The sequence below is a fragment of the Corvus cornix genome, chromosome 7 (genome assembly GCF_000738735.6).
Source record: "Corvus cornix cornix isolate S_Up_H32 chromosome 7, ASM73873v5, whole genome shotgun sequence".
Lineage (NCBI taxonomy): Eukaryota > Metazoa > Chordata > Aves > Passeriformes > Corvidae > Corvus > Corvus cornix.
In genome coordinates, this window is record NC_046337.1 from 292,422 (window position 1) to 309,331 (window position 16,910).

General features: G+C 42.8%; 1 protein-coding gene and 1 long non-coding RNA gene across 9 annotated transcripts in view; one reads left to right on the forward strand and one right to left on the reverse strand.

The window, feature by feature from the left end:
- LOC109145681 lies at positions 1-11,001 on the forward strand. Its single transcript, XR_002047274.2, has 3 exons — positions 1-369; positions 636-738; positions 10,099-11,001. It is a non-coding gene; the product is annotated as an uncharacterized LOC109145681 (long non-coding RNA).
- The window catches only part of PKP4 (plakophilin 4), a 71,741-nt gene continuing 60,705 nt past the window's right edge, over positions 5,875-16,910 (reverse strand). For 4 of the 8 annotated variants that reach the window (XM_039554806.1, XM_039554805.1, XM_039554800.1 and 1 more), the window contains exons 13-22: positions 16,568-16,685; positions 15,899-16,090; positions 15,584-15,757; positions 14,621-14,771; positions 12,379-12,574; positions 10,484-10,568; positions 10,259-10,376; positions 8,150-8,281; positions 7,374-7,447; positions 5,875-6,873 (exon numbers count right to left, since the gene is read on the reverse strand). In XM_039554806.1, the coding sequence (XP_039410740.1) occupies positions 6,622-6,873; positions 7,374-7,447; positions 8,150-8,281; positions 10,259-10,376; positions 10,484-10,568; positions 12,379-12,574; positions 14,621-14,771; positions 15,584-15,757; positions 15,899-16,090; positions 16,568-16,685 (1,492 nt within the window). In that variant the 3' untranslated portion in view covers positions 5,875-6,621. The remainder of the gene's footprint in view (positions 6,874-7,373; positions 7,448-8,149; positions 8,282-10,258; positions 10,377-10,483; positions 10,569-12,378; positions 12,575-14,620; positions 14,772-15,583; positions 15,758-15,898; positions 16,091-16,567; positions 16,686-16,910) is intronic. The other 4 variants (XM_039554807.1, XM_039554801.1, XM_039554804.1 and 1 more) reach the window with 3 other exon arrangements.

Here is a 16,910-nt window from a genome sequence, read left to right on the forward strand (position 1 = left end):
TAATTATACACCAGACACAGTCCACATCTAAAACAAGCAGTTAGCACGCAGACACATGGAATACCTTCCTCATGTGTCATGTTTTAAATCAGATCTCTCTGTTGTTAAAATCTATTGCTCATGACTCTGAAGTATTTTCCCTTCTCTATCTTATTTCCAGTATTGCTTGTTTTCAAATGTCAGAATTACTAAATTGTAGCTACTGATACAAACTGATACTGGTTTTATATCTGGCAATCGAATGGTGAAATACTACTGCTGTTTTCTTAAGCTCAGTGTCAGGTGGCCAATACCTTTTTCAGATGAGTCAGTACAGCTGGTTTTAGATGCTCCAGGAGCCCAATGGAGACAACAAATACTCTGGTGCAGGTATATGGCTTATTTTTTATTAATACATGCTTTAATTTCCCCCACCCTTGACTTTATTTTCTGTTTCATAGTAGTTCAGCACAAAGTTAGTAACATTAGAGAGACCATTTGTGTTAAGTGTCTAAAGCAAGGAGAAGTGAAGGCAGCCACATTTTCAGTGGGGTTTGTATTGATATAATTGTTCTCTAGTGCATATAGCATGTATGTGACAAAATCTGTAGGATAAGTCTGGCTTCACATCTGTAAAGCTTGCCTGTTTCTTGTAGGAAACCTGACAAGTTCCAGTCCTGGTTCTGATCTGGATGCCAGTTGTTTCTCAGACTACAAGAGAAAAAGAAGTGTCCAGTCACTTTATGATGGTTCTGGAAGGTAAAGGGTAACATCATTAAGCAGAAGAGCCTTACTGGCTAATTTTAATTATAGGATGATTTTTTTTTTTTTCACAGAAGGACTAAAGAGATATACCTTTGTCATCATATGTTTTATCCACCTAAGTTTCCATGTTTAAAAAAGTACTGCTGGGTAGTGGAGTAAGTGAATGAATTCTGAAGAATTAGGTTGCAACATGCTGAGCTGTATGGAAGCCTTACACAGATTTCACTCTTTCTGTTGTACCATAACAGCAGCACTTGTTTCCTCAAAGGTTAAACACGAGAATTCACTGCATTTTTTTCTTGTTCATCACGAGTTTGCACTTTCACCCTCAGAAAGGAGTTAAATAGTGGGAAGCAAATGAAAGAAAAATACCTTTTAGTGTCTTGCTGTTTTTACATTTTGTGTGCTGTTGAACTCCTCGGAGCTGGTCATCTCCAATCACTTGTCATCTCTTGATTTTTCTACACAAGCACAGAAAAGCAGCTTTTTTTGTCAGAGTTATGAGCCACTAGAGGCATGTGACAGTCAGTAATGAATGGTCATTCTTTATCATCCAGAACTTCATACTGGACCCATTTGTGAACAAGAAATGTACCTTTTTCATGGGGGTTAGAAACTGATCCAAATTCTCCAGTAAGTGCCATTGGAATAGAAGCTTTCTAAAAGAGTCATGATTGTAGGATATTCATTGAAAACATGTCAGTGAGCTGGAAAATGGAGGAAAAGAATTGTGAGTTGCCTCTGCTCCTGTTTGGCTGGTTATCATTTGTAGCAGGGTTGGGATAACATTGTAGTTGTGTGGAGGTAAAATATATTTGCTGTATTTACACAGGGGAATTAAAATGAGAGTTAAACAAGGGGAAAATATTATAAGTTATAGTCTTTGAAGAAAAACCTATACAAAGGGGCTAAAATTGAATAATCAGAATTATTTCCGCATGCCCATTTTTCTTCTGTGTGTGTCGCTGCAGTAGTTATGGGTAGGTTGGTTGTGGAAGCTTGATACAGTCTGTCTTTGAGGGTAAGGGCTGAGGTTGAGGGTAAGTAACTTTATGTCTCCTTTCTGTTTGCTGTCCCTTTAGCTTTTACAAAGGCAATGTTTTGCAGAGTGGGTTCGTTCTTCTGTCTTATGAGGTGCTAGTCACTCAGAAGAAAATAAGGGGACACAGAGGAATAAAGATTCCTCTCTTTTCTCTGTCAGACTACAGAGTAGGATCACTGTGTACAGGCACTTACAGATACTATGCTGTATAAATAATATATGTTTATATTAGAAATAGAATTCCCCCTCTTAGGGAAGCACACCCTCTTTTTGATCTTGGTTACATGCTCTTGGAAAGGGCAGGAAGTGATGTGTGTGTACTGTGTTTATGGAGAGAAGGAAATGTTCTGTACTCCTAAGGCACAGCATGAATGAGCTGCTGCTCAGTGAGGGCCGTGGTGCAGCCGACTCCAGCACTGTGGGCCTGCAGAGTGGGCAAGTTCAGTGGGCTGTCCCAGCCCTGCACAGCTCTTCTGAGCACACGGGCTTTGTGGGCTGCACAGCTCTCACACCCCATGCACCACTCAGACAGGTCCGTGCTGTCTGGAGAGAAATCTTCATTTCAGTATTTTGACCCCATCACAGGAGAGCAGCTCTAGTGCTGTAGGAACATGGTCCCGATGGTCCTGTTATTTACAGCCAGACTTTTTGTCCCTCTCACGCCAGAGCAGGATAGTGCTCCTTGCACAACACTTTCTGTCCCCTTGGAACACACAGGCAGCGTGGTCTCGTTAACTCCGCCATATCTGGCATATCCTTTTTAAACCGCTTAGATCAGGTGAAGTTAATCACTGAGACAAGGAAAATTGCATGGCAGCTAGATCTGCAAAAAATAAAGACACAGAGAGCCCTTTCAGAGCGACTTGCATTTTTGTAGTTTGTCCAGTCAGGAGGCTCTACTCAACACTGTAGTTAGGTTTCAAGTTTGGTTTCAAACACAGGTCATCTTCAACCTTGTTCAAACAAATGCACTTAGAAGTTTACTCATGTTATATGGGAAAAGCTTAAAAAAACAGATGAGAGAGGTTTTTCTTAGTGTTTTTGAAGAGCCTCATCACAATTCGTAACTGGTAAACAGTAGAACAGGATGGATGTTGCAGAGGGTTGCAGTTGTGTGAAAGGAAAAGGGAACAGAATTTCCTTTGCCACCCTTAGTATGTCAGGCATGAGCAGGGTTAACATACCTACAAGATTGAGAATTCTTTGTGTTTGTTTTCCATGTCTGAATATTTAATAATATCAGCAAGCTAGACAAATTCAAACTAAACGCCTCTTCAACAATTGAGGAATGACCTTATCCGTCTTTCATTTTATGGGTTTATAATAGTGTGCAATGCTTGAAATTAGCTAAATACTCTTCTAAAACAACAGAGTAACTTCTCTGGATAAGTGACAGCTTTAAATAGGATCTGGATCAATAGGAGTGCTGGAGAATTTGAAACCAAACTGGTTTTTGTTTGTTTTGTTCCCTCATAAAGGGAACTTATGTTTTGTTCCCTTATTAAGCACTTATTGTATACAAGGATTGAGTTTTGGACAGTGGGTAAATTGTCAACAGCAGTAATCCAGCATTTCATGTGGTATGATGATACCAGTTTCCTGGATCTCCCTGGCCATTCTGGGGTTGCACTGACAGATTCTGGATTACTTAGTTATTTGAGTACTTCCAGGCTAGTCAAATGAACTGTGCTAAAATGCACAGTTGTAAAACTTGGCTGTTAGGCTTTTGTAATGAGACAGAGGCCTTTGGAATTTCGTCCTATTGGAGATCAGTTTCTTCTCAGTGTGCGACTGCTTTTTGCCAATGAATAGGCAGATAGTTCATTTCACAATCTTTCTGACTTTGAGAGCTGGCTGAAAATTAGCTCATTACATATCCCGCTACTTGTCTTATTCTTTTATGCATAATTCATATAACATTGAACAGACTAGAGGGTGATGTTTCATACAAAAAAATGGTATGTATAAAGATATTTACTAATACTTGGGATGCCCTGAAGCAGTAAGGAGATACGGTACCTGACATCATTGGCCTGCTCTAGGACTAGTGCTGGTCAGTGAACCAGCTGACCCTGACAAGCTGATCCAGCCCTTTGGATGTCTGAATAAATGCTGCTGCTGCAGTATCCCCAAGGGATGCCTGCTTTGTTTCATACAGCACTATCAATTTCTACTGGTGTGACAAGCGTACTATGACTATGCACACTAAATCTTCAGTGACATGGCTCATACAAACAATTAAGACAACAGTTATCCCCTGTTTGTGGAACGTAGTTTAAAAACAAATAGAGTGACATTGAAAACAAAAATTGAGGAATTCATCAAGCAAGCTCTACAGGGGGATGTGAGGACAAGTATGGGAACAGGAGTACTTACGGGAGTTTTAAAAGGAGAATGCAACAGTTTCTTCAGAGATACCATCACATGTACCAGCCCATTCCATTGTCGAACATACTGAGGTTTTGGTTTTCTTTCTATGTTCAAAGCATTTCTTTCTGTTCAAACCACATGAAAAGTCAGTTCAACTCCTACACGTTATTTAAAGAGATATGGGGAGTGCTGCCACAGAATGAGGGCAGGCAAGTTAATGTGGACAGCTGAAATGTTGCTCATAGCCCTTCCAAACACAGGCCAGGACCCAGCATGGCAGTGTTCCCTGGGCAGGTGTGCTAGTAAATGGCAAAAATAGAAAGTTCTTGCTTCTGTGGTTAGTCTACAAAGTGGGTACAAAAGAATGCAATAGGTGCAGCAGCAGAATAACCAACAAGGCCAGGGCTGTCCAACTGCCTGCAGGCCACTTGTGCAAAGGGCACCTCCCTGCCAGGGGAAGAAACAAGGTCAACCTTTTTTTGTCTAATTGTGATGTAATTATCAACTCTACTCTTAATTAAAATGCCATAAAGCAAGCCAAATAAGTACTACATTTTTTTAATGGGGTAAAAACCTTAATAAGAGCAAGAAGAAAATTCCGTATTTTTTGAAAATGCATGCATTTTAAACTAGTGAATGCCCTGTAAATTGTATGCATCTCAATACAAAATACTTAGAATCTCTAATAAAGTAGTTATGTCTTTGGATAATGGAACTCAAGAAATACCACTTTGATGCCAATTTCAAATAAATGAAGAACCTTGCTGCTGATTTCTGCCTTCCAGGCAGGTGGTCACTTCTCCCGTCTCCATGGCAGCGTTTGGAGAGGTTTCCAAGCGGAGAAGCCAGCACCAAGTCCTTCCCTCACCTCTACCTGATGGCCCCAAATGAATCCCTGCACTCTGTGATGGGAAATGACAAACTTTCTAGTGCATCTCAGTGACAACTTTCCCAGCTTTTCGCCTACTGTTTTTGACAGCTACAGGAATCTACTTGTAGCTACAAAGTCATGTTTGCCTTGTTTTTCAAAAAGTTTATTCATGTTTACGTTACCTTTTGTGAGCGCTAGTCTTTGATACAGTAACTCAAACAGAATGCATGCTTGAGTACTGTCCTTGGCGGAGAAGGATTCGCTTCAGTTTGTTTACTCTGACAGAAAAACTTGTTAGGCTTTTCCCAGTGTTCACAACCCTTCTTCAGGATACTGGAAGCCCTGAAAACCCAAGGAAAATGCAGTGATGCAGAGCAATAATGGTGGTTACAGTGTAGAGGTAACAGACTGTATAGCACAGGAGAGCTTGTGATTTAGTTACTTAAAATAATCAAACATTTTTATTGGAAAGAAATTCAAGTAGAATGTAGTCAGAATGGAGCCTATCATTTCTAGGACAGCAAGGTGACCTCAATTTCCTTGAGAGAGCAAGGGGAGGGGTAGAGGAGTGATGGACAGAAAAGAGGCTAGAGATCTGAAATATCTTGGATTGCCCATACCAAAAGTAAAAACACAAGTCTGAGGAATCGTGGTAGGAAGGTGCTGGATTTAGCACTTCGGGCTGCCAGCCTGACATATTCAGGACATTTCCACTGGAGATAGCTGGCCCAAATGTTTTGATATATTTCACCTGCTTAAAAACATGTAATTAGACTTCATTTTCATGGTATTTGTTTCTGAATATCATACACAGAAAATAATAAGAAAAAAATGAACACGGAACAGCTTTCCATGGATGAGACTTCCATATTTATTGTTATTCCATGTGCATAGAAAATGGCAGTGAAGTTCCTTATGAAGTAGGCAGGGAATGGGAGAGATGTGGATATACTGGACCGGACTTTGTGCTTCAAAATTACACTATTCATTTTTTAAAGTCTGGGCTATTTTCCTCTTAGAATTCATAACAATTTCTTGGTTTTGGGTTTTTTTTGTGCATGATGTTTCAAATTCCTTTTCCAATGACACACTGCATTACAAATGGATGGCACTTGAGACCAACGTGGCATTTCCATATTTACACCAACGAAGAAATTTACATGACGCAGTAGCATACAATCCTGACATTCAGTAACAGCAATAAAACAAGGGCAGCCATTGGATTTTTTCTGTACAAACTATCAGAACAAGACTTTTATTCACATAAAAAAAATCAGCTTTAATTTGCTCTGACCTACACACACTTTCCAAATTCATCATACTCGATTCTCAAACCTTTCATCACATCGCCCACACCCTCACCAGACTACAGGAGCTACAAGTTATGATACCTAACACCTAAGCAGAGCAAAACCATCCCTGCCAGCTTTTTCTCCTGACAATTCCTCAAAAAACATTAAAAAAAAAAAAAAAAAAAAAAATTAATTCGTCCTTTTTTCCTTCTTTTCTTTCACTTTCATAACCAAAACAACATGGGGCCATTCCAGTCCTTCTCAAGCCAGACGAGAAGCACGCTGGCTTCTTCTCTCTGTTGCTACACCCAGGAGTCAGGAGAGCCTGGGTACTGTTCTGCTCGGTAAGAAGATCGTCTGGTGGAATAAAAGTCTACATAATTGGTGGTTGATTTCAGTCCATACTGTGTTGTGTAATCTGAAGTAGCAGGAAAGTGAACTCGATCATCAAAGTAAGGGTCCTCGTAGCTGTGTGGGGACTGCAGGTACAATCGGTAGGCATCGTAGTTTTTCCTGGTGGTATCTTCTTGGCTGTAGTACAATTGCTGATGCTGCTGGCAAAATGATAGCAAAATAAACTTTCAAAAATATAATTAGCAGAGAAAATACTTTTCCCAAGTGCAGCTCTACCCATGACAGTAACGCAGGTTTCAAATCTCCAAGAAATGTACCCAAGGAAATGGAGGAAATGCTCCTGAGCCTGCTGCATGTCTCCTCCCACGTCACTGGGAAGGGAGTAACTCTCCAAAAGTGCACAGCTTTAGAGCTCAAGTGTGGTAAATACAGAACCTGGCCATACCTACCAAAACCAGCCCAAACCCACATCAAGACAGAAAAGAGGCCTTAGATCCCACTGTAAGAAGATGCCAAATCATGATTCATACAGAACCAGCCAGGCTCCAGGAGCCCTGAGGCCCTGCCAGCTCAGGGCACTGACCCAACTCCTGTGAGCTGTTCCGAGCACTGGAACAGGGCACGTGCCCAGAGCCCCGAGCTGCCTTAACCCCTGCTGAGCCTGGGCAGCAGCACTACCAAAACACAGCTCTGGGCTCACCTGCAGCCGTCGGTTCTGTTCTCTCGCTGGTGAGGAATAGGAACTGATGTAAATTGGTGAAGCTTTGCTGGAACCTGGGAGAAAAAAGTTTAATGCATAAACTTCAGTCTTTATTCATTCAGCCGTAAGTCTATTGGTTTTTATCTTGCCTTTTATATAGCACCCATACTATTAAATCTGCAGATTTCAGTACCTACTAAGGATATAATGTAATAACGGAATGAAGGCAAATGTAGTCCCTCAGCAGCAGTTACAGTGAAGCCAAGAGGCTTATGTTGCTGTTTCTCATTTTACAGACTCAAAATCTTTAAAACAAGGAATTTCCTTCTCTAGTCACTGTCATCTATTGGTTTGCTACTTGTGTGACATAATAAGAAGGAAAAGAGAGATCAGAGAAAAGATAAAACCTGGGTATAATTTAGTAATATAATAATATACAACTGCACATTAAAATTTATAACATCATCATCATATAATATACATAATAATACAATTTTCTGTACTAGTATTTTAAATAAAAATAAAAATTCCAACTGCCTCTCACCTCCCTAGAAAGGGATCTGTGCTTACTCTGGTACTGGGCAGTTTTACAGAGAACAGCAGAGCCAGGTGACACCCTGCCCTGTGCCACAGACAGGGAATACAAGGAATGGAAATGGAAAGCAACAGTTGGCAGTGACCAGCCTGCTAATGCAGTTGTCTGTGTGTGACTGTGAACTCCTCACACAAGGAATATTTCCCTGTTGCAGTTCAAAGATGCTCAGCTGGTCTCTTACCAGTGTAGATGTCTTTATGTGCAATGACATCGCCCTGGCTACTGTAATACTGCATAGAAGGGTGCGTCCTGTCGTACTCGGACCGAGGCTCTCTGATTCCCAACAAAGCTGGAGATGAGGACGTGCTGCCAACTGATGGGAAAAGAGATGTTCTCAGGATAGACAACAAAAGCCTTTTGCACACCCAGCCTTACTCACCACTTCCTGCTCCAAGGGTTCACAACCAGGAGGTGGGTAAGGACAGAACAGTTGGAGCTGTTCCTGGGTGAACACCCCAGAGTTGCCAGCAAGGTACCAGAGATTGCAAGGGGCGGTCATTGCTCTGTGGTGCTCACAGGCAGGTACAGGACTTTTGTGATGCTCACAGCCCAGATATGGGACCTTACTGTGCCTAGGACATCACCCGTGTAGAGGTAGAATATGATACTCTGCTAATGCTGATGGTTTATCTAAGTTATACTTAAACAGAATACTTAAGCCCACCCTGCCACTTGTCCAGCCTGCCTGGCCTCAGTGACCCCTGTATACACAGGTGCGTCCTGGGCATGGTGTGCTCTGGGAGGCCAACAGCCATGGGGGGATCCCAGCAAGGGACCACTTTGTGGTCCTCAATAAGCAGCTGAATCTCAACTGCAGTTGTAGGAAGTTTGTTCTGCTAAATCCTCTCTGGTCTACAGACCACTCGGACTTCGTTGGCTTGGAAAGACTCCCACAATGGGAGAAAAGTACTTAAAAACAATTTCTGGAAATTTTGCTTCAAAATATTAATGCAATGATAATCTTCTTCCACTGATGTGTCCATTACATCATAGCTCACAATTCTGTGTTATTATGGATAGTTTAATTACTGGTATTTTCCTGGCATATTCATGGCTAAATATGCCATGTTGTTAAAATTCTGACATGGGTCAACATAATAATGTGTGTTTTAATAATGAAGTGACTGAAACAAGAACAACTGTTTCAGGGCAAGCATATCTGTTCCAACAGGCATCTGCTGTGCCCAGCACGGCGCTGCACAGCCCCTCTGGGGATGTGGGCCTTGCACCAACTTCCACTGACTCCCTTGGGCTTGGTCGTGCTCTGGAGTAGGAAAGCAGACACTTCCTATTAGGAATTTTTACTAAACCCTCTTTCAAGTACAACATCCTCTGAATATTAAGTTAGAGCTGCTCATCTACTTCCTACTTGTCATTCAAAGAACTGGAGTAACACAGTTGTTCTGCTGGTATATCCTGGGAGAGAAAGTGCTGAGATAGAAATTTGACAATTGGTGTCAGAATATCCTTTTACACTTGGGTAGAATCCAGTCATTCCCTGAGCCTAAGCTGTACTTGCTTCCTTGGTGGGTGAGAGGAACTCTGGCCACAACACATTTACTTCCGGTAGGAGAATAATTCCCTGGTGGAGTCCTTTTTTTTCAAGTCTATCATGTCATAAAGGAAAGTGTGGGGGTTGTTACTTTTATGTAAAGAAGTATTTAAACAAGAGTGTTGTAGGAACTGGTCACTAATTTTATCAGTCACAGTAGGTAGGTATTGCTCAGTATTAACAGCGAGCTGCTCTAGGAGTCTCTAGAAGAGTAAATTGGGTAAAATAAAATGCCAAATGAAGACAAAATAGAAGGCTTCAGGTAGGTTTTGCATCAGCCCTCTTGAAGATCTAAATACTAGCACTGAAGACATTAAAGGAACAAAGGTGAGAAAAAAACGAGGAGGAGTCAGAAAAGTAAAATTTTTGGGTTTGATTGCTCATCCTAATGGAACGTGACATAGTTGGGAATGAAAATGGGCTCCTTGCTGTGGGTCTGTTGCTGTTTATGCTGCCAGGTCCCCATGTTCCATGAGGCCATGTCCACAATTCCCACACAGTGCAGGAGGAGCAGCTTTGAAGAGGGCAGCGGTTGGTAACGATGTCCAGCTCTATTCACTGAGGATTTCACTTTGCAGGAACAGCTCAGGGAGCACTCAGAGCACGTGAAGTACTTTGCTCAAACACCAAGGAGCAACAGCCTGACCTCTGTGTTTTAAATGGGCTTCGTACCAAACTGAGCGGCTGTCTGAGTTAAAAACATGGGACAGCAGGTCCCCTTCACCCTCCCTGACTGACCTGACTGCATGACAGGTGACATTTGCTGATTGGCTGTGGATAGAGAAGGATGGGATTTGAATCTCTCTCGTTCCAGTGTTGATACTGGTGTAATAAAGTGACTTTGATTCCATCCATCCTGCAGAGTGGAAAAAAGAAAAATACATCAGAATAAATTGCAAGTTATAAATAAATGAGGAGTTTTTGTGGCACCATTTTCCAGTGTAAGCTAATTTTATAATTTACCTTTTTGTAAATGCTCCGGAGGTCTCGGTACTGCCACAGCGTGTTCAGTACCTGGGCTGCTGCCTTGACAACCTTCAGTGAGGACCTGAGGGAGTGAAGAATATGGCAATGTTAGAAGCCACTGAATTCCACTTCAAAAGAACAGTGTTCCTGAGCTTCGTAACAGCCTGAACCTGCTGCTGTGAGGCAAACCAGACCCTGCATCACCAGCGTGAGCACAGCCAAACCAGCAGCCTCAGCACGAGATGGGGCACAACCTGATCAACCTGACAATCGCTTCCCTTTCCAGTCTGGAATGTTCTCTCCAGGTAACCCACATGAGGAATACAGAGAAAATAGTTGAAATAGCGACTTGTCAGTGTCAGCAAAAATTAAAAATCATTTAAAGAAACATTCTATTTGATGCATTTCATAAAAATGGAGACTTCAGACTTTAAACCACAGTACAAAACCCCTAACTGCAGGAAAAGAATAAGAAATAAAAGCAAGCTGCTATTAAAAGCCTCCAGACATCCTCATAGTGAGTCCTTGTTCTCAGTTCTGTGCTGCACTACTGAAAACTTTGGTTGGGAAAACACTTTTCTACTCTCAAGAGCAAGACAATGAAAGTTGCTCCAAATATTAAAAATAAAATCATGGCATCTTTTCATAGAGAAGTGGAGTAAGCTGGGAGTAGTAATTCAGTAGTGACTGGATGTTAAATGCCACAGCATGGACATCTGTGTTAAACAGACCTTTTCTGTCAATGTGAGGATTCATCCAAATAGTTTTTGTATGAAAACACTGAAAAAATGCACACAATAATCAGTGAGTAAACACTCTTAGTATGCTCACAAAATTTTAAATTTGTTCAGTGTACTCTGAACAAATTACCCATAAATGTAAGTGCAGATGCAACTTCACGTGATGTCTCCACAGAGCAACAAGGTTGTAGAACAGATCACTGCATCCACACTTGCAGCTGGAATGAGCCTGTGTCTCTTGGACACAGAAAGTGATATAAACTATGGACACTCAAAAGCCAGCCCAGCTCCTTGTGAGCCACAGACTGTGCTAAAAATGTGGTGTGGTTAATTCACACTGTCCCATATCTCTGGGAAGAGATCCCTTCCTCTCCTTTACCATCAGATCCAACCTGGGAACAGCACGCAGGGCTGACTGTACCACCAGCATCCTGCTATCCGTGGGAAGATTGGTGACAGCCTGGTCTGTACAGGAGGCCTTGCTGAGATGGTTGGTGTCAGCCCTGCTGTGGAGGAGAGCAGCGATGCTGAGCATGGTCACAGGACCTCTGGGCTGGGCTCCTGCTACCCCATCCCACAGCCACAGGGTCCTGGGGCCTCCTGCTGCTGGCCCACCACATGCTCACAGGTTTCATTTCCACTAGACAACCACAATGCCAGCAGAGAACTCGGCTGACAGCCTCCCTGGAGCTCTGGCACAGAGGGCAGCATTGCTTGGCAATGCTGTTTGAGGGGATGACCCTGGCCACATTCTCCTTCCACTGACCAAAGGGCTGCATGAGGTACAATTCACAGTTGTTGGGACACATCCTGACAAAGGTGCCCACACAGATATTTGGAAAAGCTCTAAATATCCTATTAGTCTTGTAGGCTTTTAAGAGGTGACTATTTAACTCATTTAACCTGAACAGGTGCCATGACCAGGGTTACTGTGAGCAGCTGTACCAGCCTCCAGAAGCCTGAGACAGAGAATACTGCAGAGGACAGTGGTACTGGCACCTCCTCCCTCCTAGGGAGATTCCAGCTGCCAGCTCCTCAGACCCAGACTGCAAAGGCAGATCTTTTTTTCATTCAAAAAAAACCATTTCCCGCATTCTTAAGCATTTTAAATGGACACAAACAGCTCAGGTACAACCTTTGCTGCCTACTTGCCTGTCACCTCTTCCCTTTGTTATGTTGACCAGCTTCTCTATCCCACCGGTGTCGGCAAGGGCCTTGGCATTCTCCATGTTCTTGCTGGTGACCTCGTGCAGGGCGCAGCAGATCGCGGCCACCGTCTCGTCCGACAGGATGCTTGGGCCATTGCCTCCTGGGAGCCGATTGACCAGGTCTCGCATCGCGTATTTACCTGGAAACACACACCCACAGAACCAGGTCAAAACCACAGTTTGGTCCTTCAGATTGGAAATTGCAGGACTCAGCACAAAACTGCAGCTGAATGCAGTGAAAAGTACAGTATCAAAACCTGCCAAGAATTCACATTTTACGCAGAGTCAAGAGAGACCACATGTCAATTTTTGAATCTTTTTTTCCTTTTAGCTTAAAAGCGTGAGAAGCTGAATTTTGCACTAAAAGAGGAACAATTTTAAACAACGATTATTTGGAGAAAGCAGGATTGTTCAAGGAAAAATGTTAGGCTACTTATTATGATTGACAGAGCAGTGCACATTGCTGGGCTTCATCTATGGGAGGATTAAGGAAATCCTTACAGTAACTGGGAATTCTTTCTTCTGGATGTTCTGTTCACCTTGTTTGCTACCTGTCAGCGCTCAGCTCTGTCAGGCTCCAGTTGCTGACTGATGCCAGAGATAAGCTGCACACAAGGGACAGTAACTAAGACAAGGTCAAGTTTTTTTCCTGTTTAGGCTGTACTGTTAATTGAATGATTAATTGATTTTATAGCAGACATGTATTTGTACATAACAGTGAATAATGAAAGAACTTTGCACAAAGCCATTCACTATCTATTTGCATGATGTGCCTGAGAAGAGAAAAAAACCAAAAAGGAATTCTGCAGGCAAAAGGAAACCCACTGGAAAACTATCCCCACAATGCTGTCTGCAGCAATACCCTGCCACTGCCAACCCTTTAGCAAGCTCAGCCACGTGCTGCATGTTCCAACATACATTGCAATTTGTTGGAGTCCTCATCTCTCATTTCCTTCAGTGCGACCCTGTGAGCCCATTGTTCCTTTCCCACACTGGCAGAAAAGCTCCTAAAGACGATTTCTAGCATGGGGTACACAACTCGCTTCATATCTTCCAATGTTTTATACAATGATCTGTTTCAGAGTGTGTCTGAGGCCAGAAACACTTTCAGAGGTACAGCTTTGACAAGGAGAGGGAGCAGGTGGAGGACCATTCCTGAACTGAAAAGTTTTGCCAGGAATGGAAAAAACATCCTGACAAGAGAATCTCACCTGCATCTGACCTGCACAGGGTTGGTGCTATAGAACAGCATTCTCCCTACAGATCTCTCATGTGTGACACCTGCACTGCAGGAAGACACGCTCTGAATGTCCCAGATGGAGAAGCTTCAGAAACAGATAAAGATCTGTTCACCTGCATTTTTCTTTTTGAGAATAATGATTCTCCTATCTCTATGAACAGTTGTTATATCCCTGACCCCACAAGTCTACACACAGAAAACGCTTTTGTAACAAAAATGAGACTTTTTTATACCACGCCATTTGTTAGCGGGGTTCACTGAAGCCACAGCAGCCTGAGGCTGAGGCATATTCAACACTAACAGACTGAGAAACCTCAGGGCAGGAAAGGCAGGGAAGTTGTTTGTTGTTTTGTTGGTATTTTTTTTTTTTAATGTTAGATGAGAAAGGCACAGATGAATGCTTAAAGGATTAAATATTAGAATTGACAAGACAGTAAATTTTTCTAGCAAGTACCCCTGTTGATAACTTATTTCAGCGAAGACACAGAAGCTGCTCTATATCTGTGTTTTCCGGGAAATACTTCACCAGGAGAAGATTTCTTCCCCCTCTTCCTGTCCAAAATTGTTAAACAAAGCGCTGCTGTAGTGGCAACAGAGCTGTTCCATCCCCCAGGAACACGTGAGAGACCTGTACCCCCACGTAGGTGAGCACTGAGCTCCAAGGAAGCAGAGCTGTGTTTCCATCCCACTTGGCATTGAGGGTTTTCTGTCTGGTTTGGCTGAGCCAAGGTGACTCCCATCCATGAAAGGCGGCCAGCAGCAAACTAACATGGCAATACTGCTCTGGAAAGCTGCTGCTGTCAAAAAGACTCATTTATGTGACACAACTGATGTGACACAAACATCCAGTGTGCTGTTCCCATCAGCGGAATCTCTCCTTCGATTCTCCCACCCACAGTCCAACATCCTGGTGCTGGTGCTCACTTGGAGGACGGTCTGTACATACCGATAAGCTCCTTGTTCCGGACATCTAAGGCCATGTTCCTTAAGGCAGTTGCCACAGATGACACCACTCTGTCGTTGTCCATCCTCAGCAGCTCCACGAGGATGGGCAGCCCCTTCTCCTTCCTCACGGCAGCGCGGATGTAGGCTGCGAACTGACACAGAACCTCAGTTACCCACAAATCCACCACAGCACCGTGACTGAAACAGCCTCGGGCTGGACTGGAATTCTCAAGCATGTTTGGGTCATTTCCAATAAAAGATGACATGTTCGATGTGTGCTTTTTTTACAATTATAAAGGGCTGGCTCTTTGCCATTGTTCACTCATTCCTCTTACAAAGAAAGAAAGTATCTGAATAGATGACAATTATTGAAAAGGGAGCAGGGGGTTTGGGTTTTGTTTGTTGTATTTTTTTTTTGTAATACCAATTTCATAGTGGTCAAACTGAAAAAGACTTAGCTGACTTGCTGCAAGCAAAGGAAGCAATTAATGTTGGCTGTGTTTTTTAATTTCTCCATGAAAAATAAATGACACCATAAAGTGTTCTCGTGTGCTGCTTTTGTAGCACATTGTATGCAATGGCCAAAACAGATGGAAATAAATAATGGAATATGGAAATAAGGTAGCTTTATTTGTCCTGGTCTTATTTCAACAGCACCTTCCCACCAGAATTCACAGCTAGAAGATGCCAGAAGATTGCTCTGATCTGATAGGCACTGGAAGAAGCTTTTTCTGTTTATTTAAAATAAAGGCCAGTTTCTATGTGGCTCTTGTTGTCCCTGATCTTTGCCAAGGCTTTTCACTGTGGAAACATGACTACAGCACATGAGCACTAATGCACAGACAAGATGGGAATGCTCAGATGCACACAAGAAAATGGCATGTCCATCCAAACACATTCCAAGGTCTTACTAGAAAAAACAGCTGGAGTACAATGAGAGGAGGAGGAGCAGGAATTCCCATACCTTCCAGTTGCCTGCAGAAAGGTTCTGGAGTGATCCTGCAGAGCCCTCCAGAGTGGCTGGGTTGGAGCTCTCTGCCAGGAGTGTCAGGTATGGCTTCACCACCGATGGGTGCCAGAGCATCTCCACTCCTTTAGGAGACTTGGAAAATCCTGGGATAGGGCCAACTCCATCCCACTGAGAAAGGAATGCAGATTTGTAACCAAACAAAACCTCTATATTTTCATTCAACGCAGGATAGTTTTCATCAAGCTACATCCTCCCCCATCATGAGCCAAACGCCATCTGAGGTACTTGCAGTACATGGAAAATACAAACCTGATCCTCCTGGGAAGTTTTTTTTTTCTTCTTCTTTTTTTTCCCCCAGCAGCTTGGCTCTGAGTCTTTGCTGGGTGACTCTTTTCCCAACAAGTCATCCAGTTCATTGATTCCCAGCAGCCGCGCCTGAGGTACCTCCAGTTCCAAGCGGTAGGAAAGGTTCCTCAAGGTGCACACACAGTTCTCCACTGTCTGAACCAAACCAGAAAGACACCATGTCACCAGTTCTTCCTCATGCAGAGACAAGCCAAACCAAACCAATTCAGTAGAGGAGAAGAGGCGCTGGGAGCACAAGCGCTAAACTCTAATGCTTGGCCTTGGGCTGTGTTTTGGCTGCTTCTCTGGGAAAATGCAATCTCTCTCAAATCTGACAATATTTATAAGAGTGATCTCTGCTATAGTGGCTTATTCTTTAGTATTCTGAAAATGAAAAGTGTAAGAGCTTATTGCTTATTACTGTTTTATAAAGAAACAGATACTGCAGCACTGCTGAAAACAAGAGGTGACCCTGTCTTATGCAGCTGAGTTTGGCTGTGCCTCAGTGACCTAGGGTTGGAAGCGATGCCAGTTGAGCTAAGGACACCACCATGCCCAGCTGAGCTATACAAAGCCCCAAGATCAGACACACAGGTTAGCACTAAAATATCTGTAGATGAGACATGCACACACCTTGCTGTCATAATCTGAGGTGTTCACACAGGTGTGGATCACATAGAGCAGTGAATCGACCAGTCCTTCGCAGGATCTCATCTGCTTTCGTGCCTCTTCCCCAGCAGAGCTCAGGTTCCTGAAGGTTGGAATGACAAAGGAACATGGTGTATGCAAGGACAGACAGATAATTATTTAATTGACAGTTTGCAGAAGGTTTTTATGCAGCTGATTGGTAATTGTTTAGCGACTCTTAGTGACTAACTTGGTAATTTTCATATTTTTCTATTAGGAAAAAAAGGGCAATTGGAAAAGCTGCCAACGTGATGGAACTCTGTAATTTATAGACTAAAACAATTCCTTT